The following is a 19,723-nucleotide window of genomic DNA, read 5'->3' on the forward strand; positions in this document are numbered from 1 at the left end:
GCTCGGCCTTCAGGGAGGTAACATCTGCGTTAAAGGGTGCCATCAGTCTCATCTTTGCCTGATGTCTAAATACTGTGCAATGTTGCATGTCACTGGCACTTCCATAGACAAAAGTTAAGTTACTGACCAACATGTTTAACAGGCATGAAAGGAAGAGTCCATTTTGCTTTTGTAATGAGAAACTGCCTTTGTCAGAGTGAAATTAAAGGCGACAGAGTAGGGTTTCTTACCCATGCATAGATTTTTCTACAAAAAATGAAAAAAAAGAAAGAAAACAATAGTTGGAGAGAACAACCTGCACCATGGAGCAAAACAATAACCATCTGAAAAACAAGCCTGTGGCTAAGATCGTGTCTGAACTCACGCCACAGGAAAGGCCAGACACAAAAACAGGGGCAGAACTCTGGCAGACGCCTGGCTTTTACTGAAATGGCTCTGTAGTCTGCAAGCTCTGGCAAAGCAGAAGCAGACACACAAACCAGACAAGCAAGTAAAAGGCAGAGAAACCTTTTTTTTTTTTTTTTTTTTTTTTTGCCTGTCCCGTTTGGCTCTTTTGCCATCAGAATTGTTGTCTAAAGGCAAAGAAAGATGCCCAACGGATTTACTTTACCAAATTGACCATCCCAGCCTTGCCGTAATGGTCCATTTGATTCACCTTTTATTGTTTATTTTATTTTCACTTACTGAATACGGGACAGATTTGACTGGGGGAAAGAAGGGGAGAAAGAAAGAGGGAAAGAGAAACAGCTGAGAAGAGGGACGGGGGAGAAGGGCAAAAAACAAAAACCAACAGAATGAGCAGAAAGAAAAAAAAAGAAAGAAAAAATGCATATATCAATCACCTGGATCACCTGCTGAGAAAGAAAAAAGAAAACAAGCAGAAGAGAACAAGAGTAATAGAATAAACTGCATCACAATGATATATGGGAATATGACAGTAAATACTAGAGATGGACCGATCCGATATTACGTATCGGTATCGGTCCGATACTGACCTAAATTACTGGATCGGATATCGGAGAAAAATAAAAAATGTAATCCGATCCATTAAATATCACGAAAGCACCTCACAAAACTTGCAACACGCCGTAACTCACCTCAGAACGTTAGCAGTCGGAGCAGTATGCATCACGTGATAGAGCGGCTGTGGCATGTGGGACCTGTGGTGGTCTGGATAGCATTTGGAGCTTCGCTAGCAACCCGGCATTTCATCTCCGACAAAGTTATCCCCGAGAGAAGTAAAGCAAGTGTGTAAGTCCATCTCTGAATGTTTGTAAAGCATTCCTGCGTTAAGCTTAACAAGCGATATATGGAGCGACTGCCTCTCCTGCTGCTACTTCAATCATGAAACTGCTTAACGATCAGCTGATCAGCTTTTCTGTCGCGAGTCTGTGTCTCTAGTTTGCTTTTGGCCCACTTTGCACCAGAAAGAGGAAACCAGCGGCTGAACAACAGCAGCACGTTTAAGCTTGATCAGCTATTGTTAGAATGTATTTAATATTACTTTCTACTCGAGGATCTTTTTCTACAGCTGACGGCTGTAACTGTGCAGGGGCGGATCTAGCAAAGTTTAGCCAGGGGGGCCGATAGGGCATGAACAGGGAAAAGGGGCACAAAGACATACTTTTCTTTCTTATTCTCATTTAAAATGTCGAGCTTTTAATAAATAATTATCTGACACCCAAAGTTTTAATTTGATGTAAAATGAATAGAAGTCAATTACTGTATATAGTGACTATTAAGTCTAATATATATACCCTAGTAAGCTATAGTACTTTTTCCTTTGGGAAGGTACCATCTGTGCAGTCTGCAATTTTGTTGAAGAAAGATGTTGAATCTATTTAATATTTCTTGAAAAATAATTGATTTCTGTGCATTTTGTTTCACACTGCATCAAATTAAGGTTGATTACGTCGATTAAGCATCATGAGGTGGAGCGTGAGGGGTGGTTCCCTATTTTTTATTTATTTATTTTTGTTGTTGCTGGGAGTTGGAACCCTATTAGTTAGGTTGCTTAATATTTATGCTAAGTACTCTTTAAAATACCAGAATAGGGAGGATGGTGTAGGTTTAAGTTTATTAGATTGATCAGTATTGCTGAACTATGAAATATTTTTTTTTTGCATACAGGTATAACAGAATAGCTTTAGTATAGTTGTTGTTTTAAACTTGAGTATGAACTTATACAAAATGCAGCAAGATATTTAAAAAACAGTTTTGTTGATTAAAAAACACTATCGGATTCATATCGGTATCGGCAGATATCCAAATTTATGATATCGGTATCGGACATAAAAAAGTGGTATCGTGCCATCTCTAGTAAATACTAAATATTAAACATTATTGTGCAGCACATAAGATCAACAGAACACAGTGTGCTTTGAGGTAGGAGCCAAAAAGGGTGTAGTTTGTGGGTGTGATCACCCGTGTGTACACCTCTGAGCATGGACGCGCTTGTTTTTTTAAAAGGTTCCTTCATGTAATGATCTGCTAGAGGGTGTGGGGGGGCCACAGCCCCGTCCTCCAGGGCATGAAGCAGGTATGGAGGAGATCAAAACTCCAGACATCCAGAGGCACCCAGAACACAAGAGACCAAGGAAGACCAACAGAGGGGCAGCCGCGCCACTGTCCCAGAAAGAGCTGAGGAGAGTCCCAGATGAGGGCTCACTCAGCAGCCGCGGAGCAGAAGCCAGGGGGAGTTGCAGTGACGCGCCCGTGAGCTCTGCCGGCAGCCAGCCGTGCCTGAGTGACCGAGCCCCAGGCCGAGAGGCCGGGGGCACCCCACCTCCGAAGTGGCCCGAGCGAGCCCCAGGCTCCAGGCCCCGATAAGCGGCCGCCAAGGAGTGAGCCGGTGTGTACCTGGACGCCCATCCCCGGACACAAAGAACCACCAACGCACCGACACCTGAGGGAGTCCGCCACCGGCAGGGGAAGTGGTGGTAGGGGGAGATAGGCCTCCAAACCTTGGAGGGCCTGAGATGTCCCCAGAGAGGTGGCGCCTGACACCCAACCTGACATATAGACACAGAAATACAGGCACACACATATACAAACATCTATTCCCACCCTCATGCTCTCATATGCACTTACTCCACACTCAACCAACGTGGAGACAGACATAAAGAGACGCTGTACACACGATCACACTCCCCAAGCGTACTCTACAAACCGGGTCTAGGTACCCTTGCCCCTGGAGGGGGAACTGCACCCAGACCCAGGTGGTGTTACCCTTTTCCCTGCAGTGGGGGGAGGCAGAGCGCCCCGACTCCGCAGCAGCAGGGAGGCCCCACACTCCAGACCGCAGTCGGACGGCCAACTCCTCCTCCTAGCCCCCCCGCTCCAGCAGGTCGCAGAGAACGGGGGTGAGAGAAGACTCCAAACCTCCCTCCACCCGCTCATTGTAGTGTTGATGCATGTGTGTTCTAAGGTGCATTTAAAACCCAGGAGGGCATGGAGCTACCTGCCACAGAGCAGCAGGTAAGCGCATGGTCCCTCCTGCTAGCCCTCAATGTCTACGTGTATTTAACCTTGAGAGGTGGGCAACGACGCCAGGGGTGGGGTGTACACCCTGATGGTACTTTGGATTCCGTGTATCGTGCCCACCCCCAAGACCCTATATGTATGTGTAATGAGAGTGTGAGTAATGTGAATGTCTAAGTTGTGGGATAAAATTGAGGCAGACAGAAGGGGACAGAGGGGGGGGGGTAGCCTCCTCTGCACCCTGGTGACATACCCCTACTCCAAGGCCCTGCATGTGTGGGTGGTTGTGGTGGAGCGGGAAGAGGGAGGCAGCTGGAGATGGGGAGGGAAGGAAGGGAGGGGCAGGTGACCCCTCCCTGGGGCCAGCTCCCCCGCTGACCCCAGTAGGCACCCCCATACTCCGCGACCCGCCAGGGAAAGGGGGCCCAGGCCCATCCAGACCGGGGCCCAGTGCAGCAGCGCCTCCCGGCCCCACAGAGCCCGGGACAGTCCACCCAACCCCACCACAGAGAAAACTGCACCCACCCCACCATCCACTCATCTTCCAGACTACATAAGACAATAAACACCCAGGCTGAGATCTTCCTCCACCTCTCCTGTATCTCCCCCTCCTGCAGAGAGAGCTCCCGAGGAGAGGAAAGCTCCTGCAAGATGTGACAATCTCCCCCACCAGTTGAAGAGCCCCCCAGGCGGCTCGATGCACCGGCGGCACCCTGCTCCAGGGGTGGGCCCCCATGCACCCACCCGCCCACAACCCCGGCAACACACCAACCAGGCAACACATCAACTAGCAGGTGGCCAGAAATCAAACAGCTTCTCGTTGTGTTATGCTGCCATACAGTGTAGTGACACACCTAGGGTCCACCTAGCTAGCCAAACTTGCTAGTATTAGCTGACAACAGCACAGCACACCAAGCAAAGTCAGGTGCACCTGTCCAGATCTAATCAGTCAATCACATGGCAGTAAGTAGTGTATTTAGGCATGTGGACACAGTCAGGACGAGCTGCTAAAGTTCAAACTGAGCGTCAGAAAGGAGAAGAAAGGTTACTCAAGTAACTTTGAACATAGCATGATTGCTGGTGACAGATGGACTGGTCTGAGTATTTCAGAAACTACTGATTTACTGGGATTTTCCAACACAAACATCTCTAGGGTTTACAGAGAATGGTCTGTCCAGTGAGCAACAGTTCTCTGTGAGAAAATGCCTCGGCGTAAGAGGTTTGAGAATGACCAGACTTCTGACAGATAGGCAACAGTAAGTCAAATAACCACTCGTTGCAAACAGGGTACGCAGAAGAGAATCTCTGAATGCAAAACATGTAAAATGTTGAAGCAGCAGAAGATCACACCAGGTACTGATTCTGTGGGCTAAGATCATGAAACAGTGGCTGCAGCTAACCAAAATTGGAGAAAAAAAAGAAAACTAAACGTGCTGCCCTGTCCTAATGTCTGCTGCAACATTCAGATGGTGGTTTTATTACCTTCCTTTCACCCAATTGTAGATTTCTGACTGCTCTGAGCAATAAGGAGGAAAAAATATGAAGGAAGGAAGCAAGCTAGTGTGAGGTGGTGTGTATAAGGATATGTTTCAGAATCAGAGCACAGTGTGCTGCCCTGAGGTTGCCTATGATGTAAGAATGCCCCCTCTGATTTATACACACAGACAAGTGCTCAGACTGTAAATAAAAAGGCACACATACGCACACTCATGCGCCCACCATTACCGTGCATACACTTGGCAGCTACTGAGACAACATGCAATTACCAATGGGCTAGCACGTGCCCACACACACAGTATGTATATGTTGGTAGAGGCTTTGTGCAGCCACGTCAGCAGCAGAGAAAGCCATCTTAAGCTCTTCACTGAAGCCTATTTGCAGCATCAGCACATACTGTGTCCCAAAAAAAAAAAAAGTAAAGATGCATTATGTAGATGAACAGCTAGCAGCTACGTACCTGGTACTTTGGCAAATTGTTGTCCTTTTTTTTTTAATTTGTTAATCAGTTGTATTAAAATTGATATGAACACAAATGTTTGTAGAAATGTTAGTTTAATCCATTGCAAAAGGAGATGTTTGAGTCTAGACTCCATCAGGGGACCAATTCACTTCTCGCTCTTTTTCTTTTTATTTCAAAAATGGAAATATTAAAATAAAAAGCACCCAGAGACAACTCATACTGTGAATTGGTTCTGCAGAAACAAAACTGAATGGACCTGAACTGTAATTCTAAGTTTTCACCAGGATGAAACTGTACAAGAGTAGAGGGAGCTGTGGGTATTTTCGGTCTGGGTGCATCTTTAAGAGGGACATGTAGTGCTTATTCAATTGTTTCTAATGACAATGCCTCATTGGTAGATAAGCTACACGCACCAACAGTGCAATGAAGCACTGTGTGTCTTTTCTGTTGCAAGCTTTCACCCCCCCCCCCCCCCCCAGGTCCTAAAGAGGGGAGAAATGTCCTTTGACTAGACAGACACTGACCTATGACCTAGCTGTCCAATCACTTTGGAGAAATGAGGGACAAACATCACCTGTGTGAACCAACTTGTAGCTGTATAACAATGGAAAACTTATTCTGCAACTCTCCAAATATTCCCACATATCAACTGACACCCCAGGATTACCACAAGAATTATATCATTACAGCACTGTTTGGGAGAACGTTTTGTTTGCTGTGGATCTGCAGCAGCAGTTAGACAGTACTCATATCACTGACAGGGATGTTCTGTATTAAAGCAATCCAAGTTTCTTAGTTTTAAAAAAGAAAAAGGAATAATTATTATGTCCTCAAAGTTAAGTGTTATCAATACATTTCATCTATGTTTTATCTAATGATATAACATTATATTTATAACATACCAACACTGTCACTAAATGTCATAAATGCTGCCATAAGATGGAGTCTGTCTGCTATCACTCTGCAATTGAATGGGATTAAGTTGGCAATTTTGCAAGCAATCCGTTTGCGATAATACAGCAATTGACTGATAAATCATTTAAAAAAAAAAAAAAAAATATATATATATATATATATATATATATATATATATATATATATATATATATATATATATATATATATATATATATATATATATATATATATATATATCTATCTATCTATCTATCTATCTATCTATCACACACACCTTTTGCCGTCTGCATAGACTGAAATTCACATTTTGGCTAAACAAGCTTTGCAGAAATTGCTGTCAGGCAGTGGAAAGCTCGGGTTTGCTGTCCAAGTCCAACATGACATGAAAAAAATGAAAGAATGAAAAAAAAAGTTTTTTTCCTATTGCCTACAAACTGTGCATGAGAATCAGAATTCAAATCTTAAAAAATAAAATTAAATAACATAAAAACAAATAATAATAATAATAATAATAATAATAATAATAATAAGGGGAGGATTACTGAATGAGCCTACTTCCTTTTGAATGCCTCTCTCTTACTGCAACTGCCTGAAATGATCCCAGTGCTGCTATAAAACTATGGAAAGTATGCAGGGCCATCTACACAGAGCACTCCCCACTAAAACAATCGCTGTCCTTCTGATATGATCTGATAGTCACAGTAAAAACCCAGGGACACTGATACTGGAGGAGAACAGGCAATGAATGATGGGGCTTAGTGACAGATTAAACCCTACCTGCTTACTTAACAGAGACGGGGGAGAGAGGACACATGCAGGCCTTTCTGGAACTTTTTTCTTCTTTCACATGACTCTTCCTTCTTATTCTGAGTGGGGGTGGGTGTGGTGGTGGTGGTGGGGGGGGGGGGGGGGGGGGGGCTTTCACATGTCCTTTAAGAAACGTTTTGCTGTGTCGCTGATTTTAAATGCCACATTTTACTTGCAGTGACCACCAGAAACATTACTGATAAACTTTTGAGTCTTCAGCCCAAACTGACAAAGCAAAATATTCTGATTTAAAAAAAAAAAAGAAACAAAAAAACCCCCAAAAACTGTTAGACTTTGTTAATTAAAAACAGGCAAATTCAAATCATATCTAATTAAGAGAAGAAATACTGTATTGAGGCATTGTGGCATTAAATAGAAAAGATTTTCTATTATTAGAAAATCTCACTGAGTCTAATTATAGTCTTTATCTATCTCACATGCACAGTCCCAAAATTCAGTTGTGTAACAGGGTCTTTTTTCCCCCCCACTACGTCAATCAAACTAGGGCACGGTTTGGTGCCCAAAGGCTTCACACTCCCATTCAATGGCTGTGGTCAAATAACCTCCATTCACAGAGATGACCAAGCCATCAATATTACTATTGATCAGCTCATTTAATAATCAATTGTTTCTACTCTGACTATGTGGCTCTCACATCTGAGAGAAAACAAACCGCGACAATCGACAAATGATGACTAAGTGATGCATCAAAACTGTGTCTGTGGCCTTTTTAGCAAATTGAAGAGCAACCTGTATCTGCTGCCTTTATACAGATCCATCTCCAGTCTACTTTTTTTAAGCCACTGCAGGGTCGATAAATGCCACCATTAGAAAGAAACATAATTTAACATTAACCAAAAATCAATTAAGTAATTATATATAATAATTTTTTCCACGAGCTTGAAAGCAACACCACACACTTTTAGAATATGCCACAACAAATCTCAAAAATTAAGTGATTTGTCTCTGGAAATGTGTGTTTGTGTTTTGTCTTCCCTCTTTTTGAAATGCTAAAAATAGCAGCAGCTCCCTGTGGGGAAGGTATAATTACATCAAAAGCACACAGTAGGGGGTGGTGCTGCTCTATTTTTGAATAAACCCATTATGGGGGTCGATGATCTATGTTTAATTAGGATTGTGGAGCAATTTCTTCATTGGTTATTAGGCTGGATTTGTCTTTATAAATTAATCCGACTAACAACAAAACCTGCACAGCAGCAAACAACATGAAATATGAGGAAAGCTGGTGTTTAAAGCTACTCTAAGAAGGAGGTTTTTTCCACATATATCGCCTATGCAAATAATTATCATATGACTCTAGTTTCCCCGAGCTATAGGTAACATTTTAGCATCATTCAGCTTATTGTTTGGGTTTTACACCCTGGAGTTTTGCCATTTTAGTCAATGATTGCTAAAAGACCACAAATCAAATACTAAAACACAACTGTGAAGAGGGCTGTCTGTTCAAACAGTACTATTCAAACAGCAGTTTGTTAGCAATACCATCTTTACATGATGTGCCTGACTTAACTAAGTAAAGAACATTACTTCTGCTCATATCAATGAAATTTCCTTAGCTCAAATGTAATAAAGTGTACATCTAGAAGTGGATTTATACATCCATTATCCAGCTCCAAGGTGATTCAAGCTTTAGCAGCCATTGTCTCTCTCTGCCAAGAGTTGGTGGTTTTGTCTAACTAATAGGAAGCTGGATAGACAGATGGGTGTGTAGGGGCTCATTTCAGGCTTTGTGAAGGCCTTTTGTGAGGCAGCACTTTTTGAGCACAATGTTGTTCCTTTGTTCACTTGCAATGCTCAAGCACAGAGCATTCGCTGTATTGCTGGGAGGTGCAACCAGAAATGTACACTACTTATTTTGTTTTTGTTAGTTTAAATTAGTGCTGTAACAAAAGGAGATTTTCATTTTGATATTACTGTATGATCAGCAAAATAACAATATTTTCACAGAATCAACAGAAAATTAAAGGGAAGTAGTGGTTTCATGTCTTTAAGCATGCCTGGGTTCTTCGGCACAGCCTGAACTCTCTTAGAAAGCTTTCTTCTAAGATCCCACGCTGCTTCAATAATGGTGAGGTCTGGGCTTTGCTGAGGCCAATCCATCACTGATGGTACATTTTTCTACCCAGCATAGACAGTTTGTTTGGAATCACTGTCATGGTGAAAAATCAAGCATCTATAGACATTCGCTGTTATACCACTTTCCTGATCTCTGCTGTACATATTAATGATGATTTGAACCAAAACGTTCAAAAATCTGGATTCATCACTCCACAAGAACTGCTGCCACTGATTTTCAGTCCAGTTCCAGGGTAATTTGGTATACCTTTGTGTCTTTTCTCAGTTTCCCTTCATTAAAAATGGCTTGTTCACAGACACCCTTCAGCTAAGACCATTTCTGACGAGCATTCAATAAAGAGCAGCTTGATCAACTAAATGACCAGATCTCAGATAGTTCTGCCCTCCATGGCAAGATACGCCAAGTTTTTGAACAACAGCTTTTTGGGAACCACCTTGTTGGTGCAAAATACTACTTTATGCCTGTCAAACGTTTTCATCTTTGGTATTTTCAGTTAAAGAACTGGAACAAGTGAAGTGTTTTGTCAGTTATGTGTAGACAACAATGGTTCATCCCTTGAGTTAGGTTCCTTTTTTATGCTTGAATGATTCATGGGTCAGTGTTAAGTGGCTTAAAGACAGACAAAAAAATTCCAATGAGAATTGTCATCTGAAACTCAGCGAAAAAGTAGCTAATGTGCAAACAAAGAACAATTGCTCAATATCTCTTTAAAGGTGACAAGAAAGTCTGGCTTTCTTGCAATAATATATCAAGAAACGACAGGTGACTCGGACATTTTTTTTTAAACCACTACAGTTCCTTATACTACTGCTTCTTATAACAGAATTAAAATAAAAATAACAAAATAAAAACACTAAATAACAAAAACAGACTCTTGGATTCAATGTTTATATTGTTAGTTTGCCTCCCCCCCCCCCCCCCTTCTCTTTAAAACTAACTAAATCATACAGCATAGAAAGCTCCCAAATTTAGTGATGAAGCCTCTCTCAGCTCCTAACAGGTTGTTTTTGTCTAGCCAACATTATCCAGCATGCCCCTGTGGTGTAATTTTGAAAACATACAATTATAGGTGTTACAAAGTGTCTAACATGGTGTTTGTTCTGTTACAGTTTTACTTGTATGTGACTGACTGCAGTGTTAAAGTTAGAACCATAAGTAAGAACGTTTACATAGTCGACAATATTACAGATTTCTGTTTTCCAGAGCCACAAGAACCTTGCATAATTTATATCGTATGGGGAAATTGAAACAAGCACAGCCCAACACCATTTTCTTCTCATGCTTGGCGACTTGTCTGTTAATGTCCACAGATTCTCATGTGTACTCAGCATTGTAGGCTGGAGGTCGCACATACACACACACACACACACACACAAACAAAAAGCCTGGGCTCCCTCGCTGGTTCAACAGTAACTAAAGTAAGGGGTTTAAAATTTCACACTATGCTGGTTGTTTATGAACATGGGTTCCAGGAAAAGTGAGTGCTCTTCTTTTCCCTTCATTATGTTCCCTCCTCTGTGCCAAGGATCTGAGGCTTGTAAAAAGCCTATTGATGGAAAGATGTGTAACTCAATCAGCTGTACATGCTCAGTGATACCAAGCTGGGATGACAAGGCAGGAAATGAGTTTCAACTGGGGAGTTGCAGATGTGTATGTGTGGGTGGTACACTCATTAGGAGGGATGCAAAGACTCTTAAAGTGCCAGTCTCAAACCAGACCCACAGGCAAGAAAAGGGGAAAACCTTCATGAATTGTCCACGACAGGCGTTCAGATCCCATCTACTGAGCACTAGATGTCAAGGCCAGTAAAGTCAGCATCATGTGCCAGTGGAAGGTGATACATGTAGGTGCAACCTAATTTAGAAATGAATGTGTGCTGTAAGAACAGCAGGAGACTGGGAGGTAAAATGCAAGCGATCAGTGATTTTTTTTTTTCCCTCCCCAATCTGACAGCTGCACACCCTTAATGCCAAGGTAACCCTGTATAACCACTGTGCTAAAATGTCACAGACAGTCTACCCTGATAATGTGTTCTCATCCCAGGGTGCAAAATACTGCCATTTCACCAGAAGGCACTGCATCACATACAGGCACAGCTGAATGGCTCTCTTATACAGGTGGGCAAACTTTTGTGCCTGTAAGATGGTGGGAAGTTTCAAACTTGGCAGAGAGTGCTGTCCCATTCAGGAACTTTAAGTGCTGCAATTTGTTTAGTTTTCACTTGCCAATTAGTTCCCCTTTCCATTAAAGAAACATTAGACATCCATTGTGTTTATCTATTGTGTTTATTCTTTATAATAACCAGAGACACCGACAGCATTTGGATTGTTGGCCTATAATTTGTATTTTTGTGCTACCACCAGCCTCACAATAGGCTGGAATTTTCCTGTGCCAAACCAGATTTACTTTACAACAAAGAGGAAGTATGTTAGCAAATTGCACAAATAAACCCAGAAGCTTACGCTTGATTTCGCTTCAGCTCTTTATATGTTATTAGGTTGCCCTTCCCCGCAGCTGGCTGAAGGACCAACGGCACAAGCTAAAGTATCACACAGTTTGTGATCCGGCCACCGCTGATCATAAACACCTACAACGCGTAAACGATGGTCTGCAAAGCTGTCCACACAACCACCACAAAACCATCTTTTACCCATAAGACCATAAGCAGCCTGTGTCCCTACCAAATGTTGGCTGTACAACCGCATAGTTCTATCAAGCAGTGTAGCCACTGCCCGCAGAACAGGTATCCATTGAGGGACTGCCAATAGAAACAAAGAACGCATTCACAGATTCTCTTTCTATGTGGCTGTAGATACACTGAATCTTTAACAATGCCTCTAGGTAGTGAACCTAGTTATTTCTTCTATGTTGATGGCTGTTGCTAGATTACAAAGAAAAGTAATACTACCTACTTCGTGACAGTACTACATAATACCATTCAGCATTGCTAGAGGGCCAAAAACTAGTAGATGTTAAGGGTTCAATTTGTTACTTTACTGGGGAAGAGTGCACCTTGAGCATATTCTTTTTTCTTCTGGTCTCTGCCCCAAATTCAGAGGCTGCAAGGCATCTTTCAACTGGTTGCTTCATTTAGGTTCCTCAGCCTGGACAGCTTTGCCACATTCGTGAAAAACAATAATCCAAATTAGTTGATTCTGTAATCATTTTTCCCAAAAGCAAGTATGTGAGTGTGGGTATGGAGAAGACCTCAGGACTAACTGTTTATAAAGATTTTTACATTATGCCCACTCTATTCTATTACATTTATTACAGCTCACAGTTTTGTCTAATGTTTGCTTGACTTCACCTCTCAGCCAGTCCACAGTTAATGGAAGTACAGCAAGAGTTGTGTGTATTCATACGTGAATAAAACACTATATAAATAAAGCTGGTTGTGGCATTTTACTTTAATGCATTACATAATGAAAGCAGCCATTATTTATCAATTGCACAACTGGGATTTAATGACCAGGCTGCTGGTTAGTTTTATTTAGTGTTGAGAATATTGTAACAAATATGTTGACCACGTGACCACCTTTTCAGTGTGAAAATTCTGATTCTTATTTTATCCATCCATGCATGCAGCCCTACAGCAGAGCAGCCGCTACAACGACCAATCTGGACAGCGATGAAGGGCTAACTATTTGGCAACTTGGAGCGAGAGAAACTGTAACTGGTGTAAAGTACTAACAGTCCATTTCCTGATTTGGCCTGAGTGCCATGGATAAAGATGGTTAGGCAGGCATGATCTCACACATAGTGGTGCTGGGATTCGCGCTGGGAAAAGGTCTTGTGCTGTACGGGAACACCAAGACTGTGAGAAAGTGAGACACGGCGTGAAAGCTAAATAATAAAAAACGACAGAGGAAGCGGTATCCTGCGGTGTGGGTAGTTTGTAACTCAGACTGTTTTGGGGGTTATTTTAAGAAGTCTGCTGATCCACTGTTTGGAAAGTATTGTTGAGCAGGCTGACATGAGGCACACAGCCTGAGCAGAACCAGAGGGGAGATGGAGCAAAAATAAAAAGTGGTGTGACATGGTAATTTGAGCAAGAGGAGAGTGAGAGCACCAGAGAAAGATCAGATAAATCCGGGGGTTTCACTCATAGGCCATTAAAAAGAGCGATAAACCTCAGCTAAGTGCACTGAGGGCAAAGCTGGCCAAATATACACCCTCTACCATGAGTGGAAGAGGCAGTTCAGACTTGCCAAATCACACAACAGTACCATTCAGTTCCTATAAGCATTTATTTTGAGATATATTACTTGGTCTCTTGCCTGGAAGTATTTCACAGTAATCCACAGATATAGCTCTTTGATCTTTTAAGTTAGTATTACATACACATACAACCAATCAGGCTTACCAGTGACTAACTGATTAATCAATCATTTACATTCAAGCTATGCACTCAAACACACACATTAAAACCCCAACCACTTACTACAGCCATTAAAGCTCTACCCAGGTCTGATTAACTAGTGGATCCCATGCAGGCCTGCCTGGGCCTCTCCACCACTCCTTACAACTGGGTTTGTTCTTTTTAAGACAGTCCACTCTACTGTCTTAAAAAGGGGCCAGGAACTTTCCCACTAAGGCAAGCCTTCAAACTACCATGAGGTTCAAGGTCTGGGCACGGGCTGTCGATCATTCTTAATGCTTCTCCGGTGACCTCTGACAATGCGTTAAAGCTTGCTGGGACCTCACAACTCCTGTGAGCTTTTTAGTCCTGTCATAGAGTTTCCAAATCAGCATTTAAAGGCACTTGTGAAGCTGGGAAGCTGTCACGTTGTTAGACAGATATAAAAATGACAGTAGAAATACGGCTCTTTGTGCTGTATCTGTAGTAGAGACGTGCTAGCCAACAAAAAGATAATTATAGCAATTAATTTGTATTAAATTCAAGACTCAATAGTTCATGTCAAAGTGGAACCATAACAGTTTTCTTTTAAGGAGTCGCCAGCAAAAAGTAAAACTGTATTTATGAAGCGCCTTTCAAGATGCTCATATTAAACATGCCCAAAGTTTCAGATAATAAGGTCAAGGTGTGTTCAAGTAACCACAGGCTTCAGACTGCTCTAAATATTAAGGGTCAGATTCTGTTTCAACATTCGGCTCAGTATGAAGTCAGAGAGATAGCTGTGAGCACATCAGCCCTACTTTCAAACCTTCTGTTTTGGAGGGAGAGCCAATCAGAAGAAGGTTGGCAAATTGATGTGCTGCACCATGGCCCAGTATAAGATAAATAAGGATTATTTTGAACTTTGACTCATTCTACTAGAGTCCAAAAAGAATAGAGTTGGCAATGAGCTCAATAAGGTCTGAGCCAAGAGTCTAGCCAGTATATCAGTGGGGCCCATGTATAGGCCGATATTAGCTCCTTACCGATATATTGGTACTGGTATTTATAGCAGTCAAAATATAAAAATTAAGTAATAAAATAGATGTGAGAAAGATGTACACGTGTGTGTGTGTGTGTGTGTGCCACAAATACAACCAGCAGAGTCGAGCAGAGCATATTGTAACCCTTGACTTTTGACAATAAAACTGCATTGTTATGTTATCTTAATAGTGACTCATAAATAACACGCACAACAAAATGTTAGGGAAATCTGTTTGTGTTTTTGTGCGTTTCAAAAAATGTAATAAAAATTGTCCGATATTAGATATTTAAATAACTAAATATCTATCTCAAAAAATTTTTATCTGTCAGGGTCTACAAGTTTATCTGAAGAGGGGACTTGAATAAATATATTTATTCCTATAATCTATTTGATGAATACAAAAGTAGGGGTAGGACATAATTCAACTTCTATCCCTTAGGAAGTGCATGTGATCACCACAATGCAGGCACTCCCCCACACACAGACCAGCTCAGTTGCTGAGGTGACTCACCAATCAGAGGGCGCAGGGGAAGGACAGTGACACATTCGCCTTTGTAGCTGAGAACAGTCACGGGGAGATGAAGATCAATGTGCTTGCATGAAGATGGCCACGCTGAGAAACCACAGAGTAGCCACCTCATATCCTTCACCAGATGACTTGGAACAATCACGAGAGCATGGAAGGAACTGATGAGGAAACAGGCTGCGCAATCTTTAGCTCAGCTGGCTTCAGCACATCGTACTAGCTCCCTGCTTCATCTCACCATATTGACACCTGCATGAAACTGATCACAACAATAGTGCCTTTTACAGAGCAAGCTGGTGTAAATATAGTTACAATTAATGAGTTAATGAGTGGCATTAGAGTGGAAACCTATAGCACCATCAACACGTGGCAACAACAACTTGGGCTGATTTTTGACTCTTGTGAAACACAACCCCACCTTCAAAATTGTTTTCGTCCTGAGCCACATGTCACTAAGCCTGTTAACCAGTGAGCACTACCAGGAACATCAGCTTAGTAGGTGATATAACATTACAACAGAGAGGAACGTTCCTGGTAGATCCTGCTGTTCTGTGAAATCATTTACCGTAATTGTCGGGCTATAAGCCGCTACCTTTTGCACAAGCTTTGAACCCTGCGGCTTTTAGTCAGGTGCGGCTTTTCTATGGATTGTCCATGATTTTTGTCATATCGTAAGACTATTTGTTTTATTTGTTCCGCTGTTGTACGGCACTACGTTGCCTGGCGGAAGGGCATGTGATCTGACACACAGTATCGGGGTTCAAGAGTGGTATGTTGGTCACATGTCCATCCGCCAGGCAACATAGTGTTGTACAAGTAGCGCGAAAAACAAACTTCAAAGTAGCGCTACCCGTTCAGCAGGAGACGTGGATGATGAGCGCCGATAAACTTGCGAAAAGCAAGTTATGCTCAACTCCACCAGTGGAATCTGACAGCGTGGAAAAGTTTGAAAACATCCATGATCACCAACGGATTTCGAAGGGCTGGACTGCTGCATGATGGAGAGGATGACACCGCCACGGCCCTTCTGAGGGTGTTCGACACTGACACTGACAACGAGGATTTGTTTGGTTTTGAAAGTGACAACAAAGGAAAGAAGCTGAGAGTGGATGACGAAGCCATCCTGAGCCTGTTCGTATCCGACACTGGAGAAGAGGACTTTGGTGGTTTTAGTGCGCAGGAAGAAGAGAAAGATGGTGGTGAATGACTGACTTTTCTTCTTGTTAAAGCCGTGTCACTGCACCTGAGCCTAAAAGGTAGTCCGGATCCATTTTTCTGGTGTGCTGTAGGTTATTGTTATGTACTACATTTGTTACTCATTTATGAAGCACAGTACATGTTTCGTTCCATTACCGCTACTTGTACATATACCTAAAAAGTTATGCAAATATGTACCCATAACTTGTTATTCAAAATATTAATAAAAGGGGTGTGTCTCCAAACAGCCATCTCTTTCCTGACAATTCCCTTTGTGCATATTCTCTTACATATGATAAGTCAACATTGAAACACCTGCGGCTTTTAGTCAGGTGCGGCTAATGTATGTACAAAACAGGATTTTCCCCTGATTTTAGCTTGTGCGGCTAATATTCAGGTGCGCTTTGTAGTCCGGGAAATACGGTAATAACATCACTATGCATGCTTCCCATAAACCTGTTAGGAAGTGCAATCCCTGCCAAATCAGGCAGGTGACACTACTGACCAAGTATGCAGCTACAAAAATGTCTGCCTGCCACACGAGTCTCGCACAGCAAACGTGATAGCAGCTAGGCCCGCTTCTTGAAGTACTCCGCAGCTGGAGCCTTCACCCAGAACTTCCCAGAGGCTGGAGATATTCAAGCCAAGCTGGACGGGTTACAATCACACTCATCACTGACTCAGAAAGCTTACATCTGGGCTCACCTACAACAGCAAGCTGGCCTTTTAATCCCCTCATGTGGTGACATGATAGAGGCAAGGATTAAAAGCCAGCCAGCCAGCCATCCAGCCAGTCAGTCAACACCACTGCCCTGCCTGGCTGCGTACTTGCATCATCGTCCCCAGTGCTTCACTTAGCTTTTACTGCAACTGGGGAAGGACAGTTCAGCAGATGCTCGAGGCCAGGCTGTGGTCATATAAATCTATAATGCAGTACCATTACTCCTGCTATACTTCATCTATAAATAGGCTGCAGGCAACCTTCTGTGAATAAACAAAAACAGTTGATCAGACCAATACAGTTCCAACACACTGCAGAAATTTACATAACAGGCAGACTTCAGCCCTAAAAGTGTTCAGGATGGCGTTCATCCTCAACTCAAGCTTTCTGGACTCTCTGCATCCCATGAACTTGAAACAAGACAACACACTTGCAATGAAAATTCAAAGACAGACATACATTTTAATCACACAAGCTAAGCCATAACAACAGGATATAAAGATCAACATATAATGATCAGATATTTAATAGAGTGCCTGCACTGATATTTGAAGGAAATATTGGTAAAGAGTTAACAAGTGTGACCAAAATGTTTACTTTCAAATAATTTTTTTTTAAAAAAAAGCACTATTTTAAGTAAATTTTCACAACTACTTCTCCCCTTAATCAACAGTCTGTACCTTGCACCTGCATTCAAACTTGGCCTCCTCAGTAGCACAGATGTGGCTGTTGCTTTCCCATAGCTCTGGCTGCGCTTCCCCCTGCAAGCCCGGTGTTTCCGACTGCTCATTCTCTTCTAGATGCCGGCTCGCTTTGACAGTCTGAGGTACTTGAAGCCATCTGCTCTGTGCTGCGCACTCCATTCTCTCACGTTACTACCAAACATTTGGCTAAAGGGTCTTTAAGGGTTTCCTTCGGGGTTTGGTTTAATAGGATAGGATCACTGACGTAGTACAGGGTGTGGGTGGGGAGTGCATCCCACCCGACTTGTCCTTTCACCAGGTTTCACCCAATTTCTAGGCTTTCTGAAGCCAAAAAAAAACACTAAAGTGGCATGTGTATTAGTGCAACAGCTGACCACTACTTATAAAGTCCACTACAAAGATAACAGGATATGCAACTGTTAATAAAGCTCTTGCAATCATTTTCTTATCAAATAAAAAAAATGTCCTTTCCTTGAACGTTGCCCTTCTTCTGTCCTAAAAAAGACCTTGTAAGGAGCAGAGCGATAAGACAACCACAGCTAAACAGTGCCTAAATCCACCTACGGTATCAATTATAGGTGTTACAGACTCAAAGAGGTTTATTTTTATAAACCAGGTCACAGGGGTTACACATCACTGACTACTGTTACAGCCAAGTTAGACCACACACCTGCATAAATTTGACTAAACTAAAACGGCATGTCTGTTTTACAGGCAGTGAACTGTGAATAGTTTTAACATAATAATCTGAGGTCAAGCAAGGGTCATGAAGTTCCACAGAAGGACACCCAAGTGTCAATAATCAGAGCTTCTTCAAAAATAAGAAAGATGTGCCACAATTAAACTATGACTGAAAAGACCATATCCGAAAAATGTAAGCGGTCTGTGTTTTGCGTTTGTCACGTTTATGCTCAAGATAATGTGACACAAATATACACAAACCTACAAAAGCATGTGGGACCTCATGCTATGAGAGAGCTTTTAAATACCCAGTATCAGCACAACTTGTGAGAACAGTTGGATACTGTCGCCCACCTCCTGAGTCCTAAATATTTCACTTAAATGTCAGCCTTAGTGAAAACGGGTATGAGAAAAAGAATAACATTCCTTCCCTTGTGTTATAAGCAGTGAAAAGCATCATTTAAACCGTCAACGGCCGCCGCCGATTCAGCTTTGGTGCCAGCTAGCCTGTTAGCATCGTCACACAATGCCAGCTTTCCCAGCAAGCTCGCGCTGCGGCGAGGTCCTCAGTGGTGGTCCAGCAACAGCGAGATATACAAAAGCACTTATGTGGAGGGGAGAAAAATGCCGCCTGTCTTACCTTTTTCATGCGAGGAGCCTCGGCAACGGTTCCGTCCCGGTTGACAAACGCCTCCCCGCCGTTCTGCTGCGGGTCCGAGCGTTTCATAGACGACGCTTGAGGCATCTTCGCCGGGTTTGGGGTGAGCAAGCCCGTGCCTCCTTCCCCGGCTTTCGCGGAAGGCTCCGCGATAGGGGACACGGCAGCCGCGGAACCGGCCTCGTGCGGGTCGTTTCTGGGGAGGTTCTTGCCTTCCGACGTGGGTGTCACCGGGGATTCAGCCGGCAGGTCTTTGCCGGTGGGGACGTCTTTGAGTTCGACCTCTGCCATTTTCGCTGCCACAACCTGGACTGACATCGCTGCAGTTTCTCAAAGTCCTTTTTCCAGCACGATAGCGAGTCAAGCGGATGTGAGCGGAGGAGCCACGACGGCCAAATGCATTGTGGCTCTTGTAGTTCCACTAAGTAGCTCAATGGCCCACAGGACACTTCTCACACCACTTATTCGTTCATGAGTAACGTTTTATTCGACGTCAATACATGCAGCAAAAGAACAATATCGTTACTTATTATTATAATACATTTAAATTAGCTAAAAAGAGAGTCCTAATAGACATTGAGACCACATTTCC

The 19,723-nt window shown here is 42.7% G+C and overlaps 1 protein-coding gene across 2 annotated transcripts in view; it reads right to left on the minus strand.

The window, feature by feature from the left end:
• ahcyl2b (adenosylhomocysteinase like 2b) overlaps positions 1-19,485 on the minus strand; it is a 60,411-nt gene extending 40,926 nt beyond the window's left edge. For both annotated transcript variants that reach the window (XM_085376523.1, XM_085376524.1), the window contains exon 1: positions 19,114-19,485. In XM_085376523.1, coding sequence (XP_085232649.1) covers positions 19,114-19,449 — 336 coding nt within the window. In that variant the 5' untranslated portion in view covers positions 19,450-19,485. The remainder of the gene's footprint in view (positions 1-19,113) is intronic.
• Positions 19,486-19,723: the final 238 nt, after the last annotated feature.

The sequence above is a fragment of the Diplotaxodon limnothrissa genome, linkage group LG17 (genome assembly GCF_057381915.1).
Source record: "Diplotaxodon limnothrissa isolate DT_005_m linkage group LG17, D_limnothrissa_male_GT1.1, whole genome shotgun sequence".
Lineage (NCBI taxonomy): Eukaryota > Metazoa > Chordata > Actinopteri > Cichliformes > Cichlidae > Diplotaxodon > Diplotaxodon limnothrissa.